General features: G+C 32.4%; 1 protein-coding gene across 1 annotated transcript in view; it reads left to right on the top strand.

Annotated features, from left to right (window-relative positions):
- The first annotated feature begins 5219 nt into the window (after positions 1 to 5219).
- The window catches only part of SI (sucrase-isomaltase), a 98977-nt gene continuing 87773 nt past the window's right edge, over positions 5220 to 16423 (top strand). The window contains exons 1-6 of the mRNA XM_007086237.2: positions 5220 to 5332; positions 6542 to 6659; positions 7931 to 8067; positions 14289 to 14406; positions 14708 to 14817; positions 15782 to 15933. Of these exons, the coding sequence (XP_007086299.2) occupies positions 5327 to 5332; positions 6542 to 6659; positions 7931 to 8067; positions 14289 to 14406; positions 14708 to 14817; positions 15782 to 15933 (641 nt within the window). The 5' untranslated portion in view covers positions 5220 to 5326. The remainder of the gene's footprint in view (positions 5333 to 6541; positions 6660 to 7930; positions 8068 to 14288; positions 14407 to 14707; positions 14818 to 15781; positions 15934 to 16423) is intronic.

Below are 16423 nucleotides of genomic sequence, written 5' to 3' on the forward strand. Positions count from 1 at the left end.
AAAGAGGTTACTGCCTATGTTCTCCTCTGGGATTTTGTTGGTTTTCTGTCTCACATTTAAGTCTTTCATCCATTTTGAATTTACTTTTGTGTATGGTGTAAGAAAGTGATCCAGTTTCATTCTTCTGCATGTTACTGTCTAGTTTTCCCAACATCATTTGTTGAAGAGACTTCCCATTGGTTATTCTTTCCTGCTTTGTCAGAGATTAATTGACCATGTAATTGTGGGCTCATTTCTGGATTTTCTCTTCTGTTCTGTTGATCTATTTGTCTATTTTTGTGCTAGTATCATATTGTTGTGAGTACTATGGCTTTGTGTTATGACTTGAAGTCTGGAATTGTAATGCCTCCAGCCTTGCCTTTCTTTTTCAAGATTGCTTTGGTTATTTGAAGTATTTCGTGGTTCCATACAAATTTTAGGATTTCTTGTTCTACCTCTGAAAAATGCTGATGGTGTTTTGACAGGGACGAATTAAATGTGAAGAGTAATTTGGGTAGTGTAGACATTTTAACAATATTTGTTCTTCTGGGAGCCTGGGTGGCTCAGTTGGTTAAGTGTCTGACTCTTGATTTTGGCTCAGGTCATTATCTTATAGTTCATGAGATTGAGCCCTGTGTTGGTCACTGTGATGACAGTGTAGAGCCTGCCTTAGATTTCTCTCTCCCTCTCTCTCTGCCCCACCCCCACTTGTATGCATGCATGCATGTGCTTTCTCAGTTCCTCAAAATAAAGAAACCTAAACAATACATACATATATATGTGTGTGTGTGTGTGTGTGTGTGTGTGTGTGTGTGTGTGTTTGTATTTTTTCTTTCAATCCATGAGCTTGGAATGTCTTTCCATATCTTTGGGTCATCTTTAATTTCTTTCATCAGTGTTTTATTGTTTTCAGAGTATAGGTCTTTCAGCTTTTTGGTTACTTTTATTCCTAGGTATCTAATTGTTTTTGGTGCAATTGTAAATGGGATGATAAATTATATTAGTTTTAACCCAAAGTGTATGTTTGATATGCATGATTTAACCACCATATGTTGGAAATTCTGAAATGTACATTAGAAAGTCTAAACAGAACAGAGTCCATAAAGAGAGTAGTTGAACACTAATCTGTTCTGTTTAGTAAAAGTGTCAATCATCAAGTATGGTTCCATTTCACTGTTGGTGTTTACAACTTTTTTTGCCTATTGCACCCCTAACTCAATTTTTGTTAATTAATGCAGTTTTAGAATTTTGTATAGTTTATATATTAATAAATAAAAAAAATTAAACTCACAATTACTTTTAGATAAAATTATGTTTTAAGTTAAAACACATTTTTCATTATTGTATATAATTTTATGTCTATAATTGAATACCTTTATATTATAGTTTTGTTTGAATTTACCTCCTAGCAATTCATGAACACATTACTCCCCTGGTGGTGAAGTTAATGAATGGAACCAGAGCTAGGGTGGGAGGAAGTATGGAACAATGGAAACAAAAGACACTGCTCAAGCAAAAGCGCCTGAGTGGATCAGTTGGCTAAGCAGCCACAACTCTCCTGGTTCCAGATTCAGAGTCTCTGTCTAGCCCTGTGCTGGCAACATTGAGCCTGCTTAGGACTCTGTCTCCCTCTTTCTTTGCCCCTCCCCCACTCACGCATGTGCTCTCGCATGCGCGCGCGCTCGCATGCGCGCGCGCGCGCTCTCTCTCTCTCTCTCTCTCTCTCTCTCAAAAATAAATAAATAAACATTTAAAGAAACTGTTCAAGGCAAAGGCCAGCTCACAGCACCAGACATGGAAACCTGGATATGAAAGAGAAGGTGTGAAAATTTCAAATCACATAAACTTTTTAAATCGAGAGAACAAACAGTATTTCTTAAAATATATCTACACATAAAAGAAAAGGTACAAAATATTAATTAAAACTTGACAGAATTAGTTTCAGTTCAAAGATGTGAGACACTGGAGTGTTTGATATTACTCTTAGAAGAGAAAAAAAACAAAGGGTAGACAAATTGCTAATTAATTACTTTATTTTGAGCCAATCAGAAAATTTAAATTGCAGAGAAAACAACTAACCTGAATTTTAGGATTGATCCATATAGTTGCATGAATCAATATTCATAACTTCTATTCCTGAGTAGTATGCCAGGTATTGATGGGCACCTTAGTTGTTTCCAGGTTGGGGAAATTATAAAGCTTCTATAAACATTGATGTAGAAAATTTATAATCAATTTGTCTATATTTATTTCCTGAGATTTTTATTGATATTATATTGAATATGTAGATCTAGTTATGAAGAATAAACAGTTTAATAATTTTCAGTTTTCTAATCCATGAATACAGTTTATCTCTCCATTTATTTAGATCTTAAACTTCTTTTATCAACATTTTGTTGTTTTCAGAATAGTCTGCATATATTTGTTAGATTTATACCTAAATATTCATTTTTCATGCTATCATAAATTATCTATCTATCCATTTATATCTGTAAAGATATATGTTAGATATATATCTCTCTATATATTTCTCTTTATATATATTTTTTAGATAAAGAAATCTAAAAATAAAAAAATAAAAAATATATTTATATGTAATATATTAAGTTTCAGTTTCCAATTACTGTTACGTAGGAACATGATTGACTTTTGTACATTGACTTTATGTTCTGTGACCTTGCTACACTCACATCCTGACTCTAATTCAGTATTTTGAATGACTTTTCCACATGCATAATTGTGTGCTATGTGAGTAGAGAGTAAATCACTCATAATTTCTATTACATTGGACTTCTGCCCACTGAGACAATCTAGAATGATTCTAATGTTATTTCCATATCACTGCTCTTTATATATTGGAAGTTCTCCTTTATATTCCCCCTAAGTCTTGACAGTAATCCATGTATTCACTTCTTTTACTCCTATTCAGATTGTCTCAAAAAACCAGTAACTGTACTTTGTGTGACCACATTATTTTAATATATATTCCTTTGAAAAGATAGTGCCAAGATCGTGTGCAGAACTCAGACACTAAGCACTTCAAATTGTAATCTCTGATAACAGAGCTGCAATAATGTTAATAGATTATGTTAGTGCATATAAATCTCACAATGACTCTTTGGGTAGATATTTTTATTTCCTCTTTGTAAATAGGTTTAGGCTTAAAAACATTAACAGATTTGCCCACAGTTTCTTAGGAATATGTAGTACAGCTGGCGTTTGGAACCAGGTCTCTTATATTAAATCCTTTGCTCCTAAACACTATACTAACTTAAACAAGTAATGTAATTGATACTATAATTTTACTGTATGAAATGTTTACAATATAATTTTTGATAATTAAAATTTGTGCTATAAATAAAAAATATAGATAAAATGTTGATTTTATTTCTGAATTACTTATTTATATATCTGTACTTTTACATTTTAGTCTTACAGATTGGCTCAGTCTTTCAACCTTAAAGTTAATAATGAGACACAGGAAATAACTTTTATTTAATCACTGCTTTTTATATTATCTTCTATTTTATATCTATTTTATTTATCTTCCATTAAATATTATCTTCTAATTGTTAATTCCTGCAAATGTTTTCCAGATCTACCTTACCAATATGTTTCTACGTTTTAGTAATTGTTTAAATTTCACACAATTAGATAAGACAGTTATTCAAACAATATCTAAATAGTGAAAGAAATAAAATTATGAAAAAAAAACAATATAAATAAACACTTTTATGTTCTTGGGCTAGTTCATAGCTTCAGGAATCAAAGACTATCTGAGGGCACAATTATTAATTAACTTAGATTCCTATACAGAATTATTTATGCAACTATTTTCAGGGTTAAGGTTTTTTTTCGACGCATGTTGAAGTTTATTAAATACTGACAGCTGGTGAAGGTGCAATAAAACTTTATGAGTAGCTCAATATATATCTGAGCAGTTTCCTTGATCATAACTTTTGCAGCCTTACCCAGCTCTGGTACGGCATAGTGAACAGAATAGGCTATGAAATAAGGTACGTTTATGGATCATATTTCTTCATTACTTTCATGTTTCTAAGTAATTATGTATTCCTTTAATTCATGTTAGCAATATTCCTGTCTATTTGTACTTCTTTAAAAAAGAAAAGACAGCTTATTTTCATTTGCCATTTTAAATATATAGTCTTTGTACTAAAACAGGAGAAAACATTTTTAAATTTTTTTAAGATATGAGAATATTTTCTTTCCCCAGCTCTTCATTATAAGTGAATCAAAGCAAGTTTTGTTTAACTACTTCATATAGAAAAAAGTAAGAATCAAAACATATCTTAAAATATGTAGAAATATTCTAAGTATGACTAAATGTATTTTATTTAAGAAACTATGTATAGGTGGAGTAGAATGCTACAGTTAAAAAACATTTAATCTTTTCTAGCAAATCTTTTTTACAAAGTCATTAAACTACCATCTAGTAAAGTATTACTCATTTTTAAAATAAATTTACACAGAAAGGACATCAATATATAATTTCCCGAAAAGTGTTTTGCTTAAAATTGCTGTGATCCAAAATGTGATCAATGTAATTACCACCTACAGCACATGAACAATTTTAGTACTGATTGTTTATGAGTACTCACATGAGTAATTTAATTTTAATACATTAATTTTGTTCTGATTCTTCTAGATAAAAGAGGGTTTGCTTCATAACAATATGCATTTTTGTTTTTAGACTTTTCTTAACAAAAGAAAAGCACAATCCTTATTGGCTTCTTGATACCAAAGTAAGATATTACTTTGAGTGAGACAAACTTATCTGAAGTTAAACATTAAATGCAACTGTGTCCTTTCTCACATAACATTGAGCAGTTGGGTTTCATTTTCTCAACAACCTCCTATATCCTCTGTCACTTTGATTAAGTCTAGTTTACATTTGGGTTCTTTGAAGATTACAGATACAATAAACAGCTTACATATGTGTAATAGGAAATCATATATTAAAATTGAATGCTAATCTTTAAACATTCATTCATAAGGTGCAGTTTAAAAAATGAATTGTGCTTACTTGATGTCAGGCTCTGAACTACTTTCATGATTATTGCTAGTAAGAATAGAGCAACAATTAAGGAAATTGACATATATATAAAGAAGGGCAGTAGATATGCTATGTAATATGGTAAAATGGAAAAAAGGATGGATTAACTCTGCCTTTAAGAGTACGAAAGAACTCACAAAGGACATGGCGTTTGAACTGGCATAAATTGGAAGTGACCTAGAAAAGCAGATATGGAAGGATTGAAGAAAGACTAAACAACATGTACTAAGAAGATATGTTATACAAAAAAGATGTTGCAGTGTTGGAGTTAAGATGAAGGTATAATTCTGAAAATATTTTGGAGGTAGAACCAAGAGGCCTTTTGAATGAATGAATGAAAGAAATTTTTAGGTTGGGGCAACTGGATATGAACTGATCTAGATAATTACAGAAGAGGCTAGGGTGAGAGGCCAAAAAGTTTTATTTTAAAATCAGCAATTTATAATCACTGTATTGCACAACTGAAACTAATATTATACTGTATGTTAAGTAACTAAAATTTAAATAAAATCTAAGAAAAATAATATCTGCAATTTATTAAAGCATTTACCATGAAAATTCTAAATTCCCACCTGGGTATATGCCATTGAATAAGATTTATATAAAAAATCATAGAATACAGAAAAGTCAGGGAAACTTGAAGACTAAGAGAGATGAGAGATGTATGGTCAAAACTAAACTAAACAAATAAAATTTAAGATAATCGCTGGAAAAAAAGCTCTTCCCAATCTACATTTAAGTATCCTCTGTATACTAACTGAAATGTATTATGTTATCAGAAAATAAGCACCTGTGTTTGATACAAGACTTTAGTATATTTTATTTTCATTTTGAGGGAGGAACTTGGAGATCATGCAGTTCAAACCTTTTTTTAAATGACATCTGCCAAATATATACTGTATACATATATAATTTTTCACAATATTTTATATTTATATTCATATGTATATTCTTTCCAAATATATTTATATTCTTTTCCACAGTATTGTTATAAGAAAGCAGTATTGAAATTGAGATCCAATTGTATTAACTATGGTTAAAAATCATTTTGACTTTGAGAGACAATAACTTATTTTCTCTAAGCTTGAAGTTGCTAAGAAGCAAAATGTGGATAACATCATCTCCTTCCTAAAATTGTGAGAAGTAGGGAACACAGTGCAAGTGGTAGGTTTCTTTCACTTGAGAAAGGCCCTAAAATGAGAGAGCAAGGCACATCTGCTGAAAGATCTTTGCTTCACTTTTCCACCATTTATGTTTCATCTTAGTTACCACAATAATGTGTATCACAAATTCACTCAGTTTATTAAAAATTGCAAGTGTAGTTTACACTTTTGCCAATATTTATTTAGATTATAAACAGAACCGTCTGCAGCTCTGCTTGTGTTGTAGCTAAAAAAAGAGGAATGTATATACTTTAATGATAATGATGGTGGTGTACTGTAAGTACATATTTTACATTTTGAACATATATTTCTTTTCTTTCTTTAGATGGCAAGGAAGAAATTTTCTGGATTAGAAATCTCTCTGATTGTCCTTTTTGCTATAGTTACTATAATAGCTATTGCCCTAATTGCTGTTTTAGCAACTAGGACACCTGCTGTTGAAGGTAAGTAATGTTAAAAAATATTTACACCTTATAGTGAAGTTAAAGAAACTTTACTCCATATTAGTTATGGGTTTTTAAAAGTTATCTACATGAGATGAAATGTTAAGAAAGATCTCTGGGAAGTTACATAATTACTCCAGTTTTTTCTATCTATTACAGTTATTTTAGTTAAGAGCTGTTGTAATTAAGGAATCTATCTGCTTTGACATTAATAACCTTCCCCACGTTGTGTTGCTTGAGAAATAGTGAAGAGGCAAAGGGATCAAGGTGTTAATGGAAGGAGGAGGAATAATCATCTACTGTTTTTAGTGAGGTTCTTCTAATTAATGGAAATACCTAGGTTTTTGCTCTGGCCTTCAGATACTTGGAAAAGTGGGGGTGGGGGGGTGGAAAATCTATGGGACTTCCCTCTTTATTTTAGGCTCAGTATTGTTTTTTGTTTTTTGTTTTTGTTTTTTTAAAGGAGAGAGGATGTATAACAAAAAAAGGATAGAGGGAAGGTGAAACAAAGCTTGAAAAGTTTATCTATTTTTTTTCTGAATATTTATATCCTCATTTAGAGTAAATGCATACTACTCCTATCCACCTCACCTGCTTTCCCTTTTTCATCATTCTCTCTAGACCAGATCAGGACTGGCAAGGATAATGTTACAAAGTATCTTGTAGTCTAACCATAGTTAATTTTCTACTGCTCTTAGTCGTTTGTTTTACTTTCTTCTAGTATACTGCAAACTCACTACTTTGTGAAGTAACCAATTTTGTTACCCATATCTGATTACTGGAAAGGTCTTATATAGAATTGGGATTTACTTTTCTTTGCTGTGCCCTGCTTTCTCTTCTGTTCACTCCAACGTGTTTTCTCCCTCTTACCTTTCTCTCTTCTGCAGTAATTCTTGTCTCTTTCTCTATTTCCTTCTCCCATCCATATTTCTCCATCTTCTTTCTTCATCTATAAAACACATTTTTTATAAATATGGTGGAATGTACATTTTGTTTCTTTTTGAATCTACCTCAAGACCTTCTGTGAAAATATTTTGGTTTTCTACAAAAACAGTCAGTAAGGCTCTGCACAATTTTTAAATACCGTTTGGATATCTTCCTTTGGTAACCAGGACTTGAAAGTGTCAGTTTTTTATTAATGTAAAATTTATTTTTATTTTTATTACATATAAATTTAGTTGTTCTTACAATGTAAGGTAATTATTACCCCCACAATATGAAAATATTAATTTAATACAGTGTTTTATTTTATTGACCTCTCTATTTCCTAGCGATTAGTAATTCTACTTCAAGCCCACCTACCACTCGTACAACCACTGTGTTTCCTGGTTCAGGAAAGTGTCCAAGTGAGCTAAATGATCCTATCAATGAGAGAATAAATTGCATTCCAGATCAATTACCAACAAAGGTCTGCAACAAAAGACTTTAATGTTTTTTATAAATAGATATATATTATAGTAAGTATATTAAGATAATTGCTCAATATCGGATCATTACCATATTTTTAAAGATCTAGCCATCAATTGGGCTACATTTATCTTTTTCTTGTAGCTCTGTATAAAGAGATGAGAAATAACAGAAATTACTGAGCTTGCTTTCCTGTACTTCTATTCAATTTAAATTCACAACTTAATATTTTTCGTGCTTAACAACCTATTGTTAATTTTAAAAACCTTTATGAAATCTATTCTTGCAAATCTACTTCTTAAAAAAATTGTAACCTTTGAGAGTATAAGAGAGAGAGAGAGAGAGAGAATATGAGAGAAAATGAATGCTCCATAAAAGTATTTGTAATGATGGCATTAAGAATTGTCTGGAAATGGTGCCTGAGTGGCTCAGTCCATTAAGCATCTGACTGCTGCTCGGATCATGATCTCACAGTTTGTGAGTTCGAGCCAGGCATCGGGCTCTGTACTGACAGCTTGGAGCCTGGATCCTGCTTCTGATTCTGTGTTTTCCTCTCTCTGCCCTTCCTCCATTTGCTCTCTCTCTCTCTCTCTCTCTCTCTTTTGCTAGCTCTCAAAAATAAATAAACATTAAAAACAATTAAAAACAAGAATTGTCTGTGGAAAATAAAGTAATATGATATTTTGGAAAATTATTATTTTTTAATTATTTGGTAGTTTGGGAGAAGCCCAAATGGAGAAAATTAAGGGTAACTTAATGGATTCATGTAACCCTGAGTTGACTCTTCCTAGTGTTCATAACCTATGAGAATAAAGGTCAGTGAAGGTGTGTGTTTGTGTGTGAATGTGTGTGTGTTCACAATTTGCAATATCTATGTAATCTATAATACCCACATAATGTAAATATATATTAATTATATATTATATATTATTATATTATATATGTTAATGTAATATGCATATCTATAGTATATTATTTATTTATTATATGCATGTAATATGCAGATCTATAATATATATTATCTGTAATAGACATATCTGAATCTCACCTCTCTCACTCTTTTCATCACAAGCAGATTAAGTAAATGAACTATAAATTTTTCTATTAGCCTTAACCTATGCTACCTCATAGTTACCACATAATTTTTTAATATTTGCTATGAAAAGTAGCAAATGGATGAGATTTTTCTTAGGACAGTATTAGGAACATTTGTCTTTATAGTTTACCTAATGATAATAGAGCTGGATAAATAGTGTTTACTGTGACACACTAAGATAATTGGCCAGATATTCTCTTTAGGTGTATTCTTCTTAGGGAACAATTGAAGCTTAACATAGAATTCTATTAGGGACAATATGGGCTGCTAAGATCTTAAAGGGAAATGACATTAATTATTTTATTTTATTTATTTAGTTTGAAGGCTGTATTTACTTATAATTTATTATTTAATTATATGTTAAGTTTTTAGTTAAATTCTAGTTACTTAACACACAGTGTAATATTGGTTTCCGGAGTAGATTTTGCTGATTCATCACTTACATATAACATCCAGTGCTCCAGGGAAACAATATTTAAAAGCTAATTGTTTAAGGTTTTGATGGCTACTATTAGTTTTTACTGTCAGCCTGTAAGGTTGCTAAAGAGTGTTTTCAATGTGAAACAAATTAAACTTATGAATTTAACAAATTTCAGCTAACAAGTATTTGTCATTTAAGAAAAGAAGGTGAACTTATTTTAACAGCAGCTATAATTCTACCCAGAATGTATTAATCAGCCTGGGCTTCTACAATAAAATGCCAGGCTGAGTGGCTTAAATAATAGACATTTACTTTCCCACTGTTCTGGAGACTAGAAGTCATGATGCTACCAGCGTTGGTTTCTAGCGAGACATCTCATCCTGCTTTGTAGACAGCTGGATTCTTGTATCTTCATTTGGTCTTTCCTTTGTGCATGCACAGAAGGAGAGAGAGAGTATATATGTGACCATGCTCTGGCATCTCTTCCTCTTTTTACGAGAGCACCAATCCTTTCAGATTAGCATCCCAGCTTTATGTCTTCATTTAACCTTAATTACCTCCTTGAAGGCCCTATCTCCAAATACAGTCATATAAGGGGTCAGGGATTAGGCTTCCTACCTAAGAATTGTTGGGGGACACAGCTCAGTCCATAAAACAATCAATTGCTGTAACTATAATAATAACAATATTATTACATGTAATTCTATATGTATACTAACACACATATAATAAAAATAAGAAAAAAACAAATTTATTGTATTTTTATCCACCAAAGTTTATGACTATTGATGGGTATTTAATGTGTTTTAATTTTTTGCTTTTTCCAATTAAGAAAAAAGAAAATTGAAGTTCACTTCTATGTGGAATTTGAGAAACAAAACAAATGAGGAAAGGGGGAAAAAAAGAGAGAGAGAGGCAAACCAAGAAACAGATTCTTAACTATAGAGAACAAACTGATGGTTACAAGAGGGGAGGCGTGTGTGGGGGGGGGCTTAAGTAGGTGATGGGGATTAAGGAGGGTGCTTGTGATAAGCCCCAGGTATTTTATGGAAGTGTGGACTATGTTGTACAGCTGAAACTAATACTCTGCGTTATGTTAACTAACTGGATTTTATTTATTTTTCTTCAAGTTTATTTGTTTTGAGAAGAGAGAGAGAGAGAGAGAGAATGAGCAGGGATGGAACAGAGAAGGGGAGAGAGAGAATCCCAAACAGGCTCCACACTGTCAGTGCAAAGCCAGTCATGTGGCTTAGTCCTATGAAACAGGAGATCATGACCTGAGCTGAAACCGAGAGTTGGACACTCAACTGACTGAGACACCCAGGCACCCCTGTCTCATAGAGTTCTCGAAGGGACTAAACATGTAATGCACTGAAAGCACTCAAATATTAGACATTATTATGAGCACCTGTTCCTTCCCAGCGGCTGTCCTAAGCAGCTAGCTCACTTAAACAGGAACAAGTCTTCATGGGATCATTCACTATTGTGTTCTTGCCTCATCTGTTCCTCCTGAGCAAAAAGAATGATACTGCAAATATCCAGTTACTTTCATGTCATTAACAATTCTGGAAGGGGTTCTTTAAAAAAAAAAATTTAATGTTTATTTATTTTTGAGAGAGACAGAGCGTGCATGCAGGGGAGGGCGGGGGCGGGGCACAGAATCTGAAGCAGGCTCCAGGCTCTGAGCTGTCAGCACAGAGCCCAACTTGGGGCTCAAACTCATGAACCATGAGATTGTGACCTGAGCCGAAGTCGGACGCTTTAAGTGACTGAGCCACCCAGGCGCCTGGAAGGGGTTCTTTTAATTCAAGAGTTTACAAAGATATCAGAAGTGACTAATTGAGAATGACTGAGCTCACATCATAAAATTAATTATATATAGATTATTAAGCTTAACTGGAATTTAAATAAAAACAAGAAGTAGCTTTTTAAACACTATTACAATAATAGGGGAAAATGCCTGTAATCTTGAAAAATAGGCAGAATGACTAAACATAAATAATAATTATCAAAATCTCTAAAGATAAACCAAAATTATCCATATTTTAAAAACAATGAGGATTGGGGCGCCTGGGTGGCTCAGTCGGTTGAGTGTCTGACTTCAGCTCAGGTCATGATCTCACAGCTCATGAGTTCAAGCCCCACGTCGGGCTCTGTGTTGACAGCTCGGGGCCTGGAGCCTGCTTCGGATTCTGTGTCTCCCTCTCTCTCTGCCCCTAACCCACTCACATTCTGTCTCTGTCTCTCTCAAAAATAAATAAACATTAGAAAAGTTTTTTTAAAACAATGAGGATATACAGTTTTGAACTAGTATTTTGCTGTGTATATGTAGTAGTATGAATGATATGTCCTCTACAAATTCATGTCTACTTGGAGCCTTATAATATGACTTTATTTGAGCCTAGTGGCTCAGTCAGTTAAGCATCCAACTCTTGATTTTGGCTCAGCTCATGATTTTGTGATTCATGGGATCAAGCCCTGCATCAGGCTCTGCATGGACAGCACATAGCCTGCTTGGGATTCTCTCTCTTCTCTCTCTCTGCCCCTCCTCCCACTCTCTGTCTCTGTCCCTCTCTTTCTCAAAATAAACATTACTTGGAAATAAGATCTTTGCAGATGTAATTATATGCTAAATGAAATCTTGCTATTTGGGTGGGTCCTAAATCCAATGAGTGGTGTCCCTTCAAGAGAAGGGGATGGCATACAGAGAACCACAGGGAAGAAGGCAGTGTGAAGATGGAAGTACAGATTTGAGTATGGTGTCTTCAAATCAAAAACTGCCGACTTTCCAGGAGCCATCAGAAGCTATGACTAGACAAGGAAGCAGTCTTTCCTAGAGCCTTGGACAGAGCATGGTTCTGCTAGCACCTTGAAGTAGGACTTCTAGATTCCAGAACTGTGAGAGAATAAATTTCTGTTCATTCAGACAATCCTATTAGAACAGCCCTAGGACCCAAATATAGTATGTTTGGAAGAACTTCATGTAACTCCATTTTACTATATTTTTTTTTATTTTAGCAAAATGTGATTATAGTTTGCTTATTTATTTTTTCTTAACAGCTTTACACCTTCCCAAATCCGTTTCTCTATGTTTAGTTCTACCTCTCAGTTTTGTACCAACATTTAAAAAGCTTTTTGTAAAGATTACCGTAAATGACAATTTTTTGTGTGTAATTATCTCTTTCTATTGCTGGGAGTACTTCTATAAGTTCTATAACTAGAGGGAAAATTACCTGATCAGAAGTCACACATACTTTAGATTCTGATAGGTAATGAACCCCTAAAATATCAGGTCAAATTGTACTTCCATTTTCAATGTACATGTATGTATGTTTGTACTTGTGTGTGTGCATGTGTATGTGTATCTGAAGCCAGTTTAATTAGATGTTAAAGTAGGAGATAAGTTAATATGTCAGCCTCTGAAAGAGTAACTTTAAACTATTTTCAAGACAAATAGGCAAGAAAAAAAACCACACAGATGCTCAAATTATGAAAGTGTGTAACACTATTAAGTTTAAATATTAAGTAGATTTTTAATTATACCAATGTTAACACACAGAATTACCATGTGCCTCAACTTTTTACATAAGCATATATAGTTTTTTCCACTTCACATAATCTTTCCATACAGATCATAAAACTACTCAAGAGCTCAGTGTTCTGCTTTATTCTTTGGATATAATGGCTACAACTAGTTACAACCTGGCACATAAATTAGTTTAATTATTTACTTAAAATATTAAACTAACAAGTGGCTGGAAATAACTGCCTTAAACATGTTATGTAGGCTTGAATTCAGGGCCATGTCTTCATCTTTATACACTCACTTGTAGCTTGATACATAATTGATAGTCAAAAATATTTCAGTTCTTCTGTATTGACTATGTGACAACAGAATACATTATAATTACTCATAGGGCAGACTTTTAAAAAAACATAGGCTTAGTAGTAGTAGATCTTGGAATCTGGGATTGTGATACCTTCAGCTGTGTTCTTTCTCAAGATTACTTTGGCTACTTGGTGTCTTTTGTGGTACCATCCGAATTTTAGTATTATTTGTTCTGGTTCTGTGAAAGATGTTGTTGGTATTTTGATAGAGATTATATTGAAACTGTAGTTTGCTTTGGGCAGTATATTCAAATAAAAAAAATTAAAATCAAAGACATAAAGAAAAACATAAGTTTACAATAATGTGCACAGATATGTAAATTTGATAAATCACAACTTAGAGTATCAATTTCTGATACGGTGTAATTAATTCACATTATCAAATATTTATATTTCTGCTAAGTGAAAGGAACAAGAGAATAGATGATTTTGTTTAATTTTTTTAATGTTTACTTAGTTTTGAGAGAGAGAGACAGAGACAGAACATGATGAGCAGGGAAGGGGCAGAGAGAGAGGGAGACACAGAATCTGAAACAGGGTTCAGGCTCTGAGCTGTCAGCACAGAGCCCAACGCGGGGCTTGAACTTAGAACTGTGGGATCATGATCTGAGCTGAAATCTGATGCTTAACCAAGTGAGCCACCCAGGTGCCCTGAGAATACATGCTATTTTAACATACGGTATTCTTGAAGAAATAAGCTTGTTTTCCAGGCATTTAATTCAAACATTTATTGGAATGGATGTTTAAAAACTAGGTATTGACACATGATAACAGTACTAATCATATGATATGATTCCTTTTATAAATGTTTTAACAGGCAGTTTGCTCAATGAGAGGCTGCTGCTGGAAGCCATGGAATGACTCTCTTATTCCTTGGTGCTTCTTCGCAGATAATCATGGCTATAATGTTGAGAGAATGATAACAACAAGTACTGGTGAGAAATGTTGCATCATGGTGATCCAATATAATATATTTTAATTGGAAAACAAAAAATATATTTTAAATTTTTCTTTGGGAAAATATCTTAAATAGAATCGAGTGGGAAATTTGTACGCAAGAATGTTTAAATATGTTAGATCAAGGATTTCATTTTTGCAGGATTGTATCTTCCAAATAATAAAAGAAGTCATTATTTGTAATAAAGGAAACATAATTATAAAAATATGAAAAATATTTAATAATTATTACTCTTTATAAATAAAATCACTCGCACCAACTTTTTTTCTTCCTTTAAGGGCTTGAAGCCAAATTAAGCAGGAAACCTTCACCTACGCTCTTTGGAAATGACATTACTAGTGTTCTTATCACAACTCAAAATCAGACACCCAATCGTTTCCGATTTAAGGTTTGTTTTTTGATATTTATAAAGAGGAATTAATCATAAAAGGAAGTTATGAGCACATTCTTCATCTTAACAAGACATTTTCTCTCTTAAGAAATACTTATTCCAAAGCAAAGGACTAATTGGACTAGTTACTTCAGTTCTCTGAGCCTGTTTACTGAAGTGTATCATAAGAATAGTTTCCCTGGCAATTCTTTTTGAAAAACTTCATAATACAGTCAATGTAAAATATTGGATACAGTGTCTTGAGAAGAGTAAACACTCAATAAACTTTAGCAGTTTTTATTACTTCAACCATAGACTATGATGAAGGATTAGTTTAAAATTTAATTTGAGAAACATGTTAATTGTGGTGTATACATGTGACTTATACTTACTAGTTCTTTTTACAGGTATCCTTTTTATTCATGATTTTAAAGAAACTAATTCCTATTATTTTGTAAGTGAGTAGTTTACTTGAATTTTGGATCTTTTGGATTTGGAAGTGAAAACAACACCATATTCTTTGTACGCTACTCTTTCAGCAACTTCACAAGAATTAAGTATTTTTTTTAACCAAATATAAAATTCTTCATGGGATTTCTAAGGAGATGAACACTAAAAAGCAATAAGAATAATTAAATTCACAAAGATACAGTATTCAAGAATCAATATTTAGTAATACTATCATTAATATATATTAATATATTAATATTATATAATTAATATATATTTTTATCAGCCAAAAATATTTTTATTATATGCGGTACTTTTATGACCGGTTCTGTATTCCTTAACAATGTATACAATTCTGTGCATAACCATACAACAACGTTAGAATTAAGTTTATGGCCAGATTAATAGTTCCTCTATTAAGTTACTAAATTTAATATTTTTTATTCAAAACTTGCATTTGATACTTAATTTGGAATTGGAAGTTGAAAAAATGGTTTTGAATCAAATGATGCTAATTGTTTAATCTTTACAGATAACTGATCCAAATAATAGAAGATATGAAGTTCCTCATCAGTTTGTAAAAGAATTTACTGGTACCACAGCTTCTAATACATTGTATGACGTGCAGGTTGTAGAAAATCCATTTAGCATCAAAGTTATTAGAAAAAGCAATAATAGAATTTTGTAAGTATCTTATTTTACATTTCTGTAAGGTTAAATAACCAGTCAATTGTATTCTGTTATAGAATTAGGAAAAGTTTAATTTTAAGGCATTTTCAGAAAGAATAAATTTCCTCCCAAAGAGGGTGGATGTGCATCCTTGTAAAGACTATAATGTAAAGCAGTTTTATTTCCTGTGGATAAAAGGTACAAAGGTGAATGAAAATGTACAAACTAGGGCCAATCAAAGATGAAGGTAAGGAGCATCACCGAAAAGCATTTTTAGCTTTCCCTGTATTTTTGCATAGCTAGAACTCCTGTTTTGTCCTTTCCCATTGTTTATCATATTCTGTTGCCAATTTTTAGAATCAAATAGTTATTCAGAAAGGGGCTGATTCCCATAGTCATATTAAAGGACTTCATATATATATATGAAAAAATACATATGTATGAAATAATGTATATGAAAATGTATATACTTAATTAAATATTGCCTGAATGCTTTCATTATGAA

Source organism: Panthera tigris, chromosome C2, assembly GCF_018350195.1.
Source record: "Panthera tigris isolate Pti1 chromosome C2, P.tigris_Pti1_mat1.1, whole genome shotgun sequence".
Taxonomy (NCBI): Eukaryota; Metazoa; Chordata; class Mammalia; order Carnivora; family Felidae; genus Panthera; species Panthera tigris.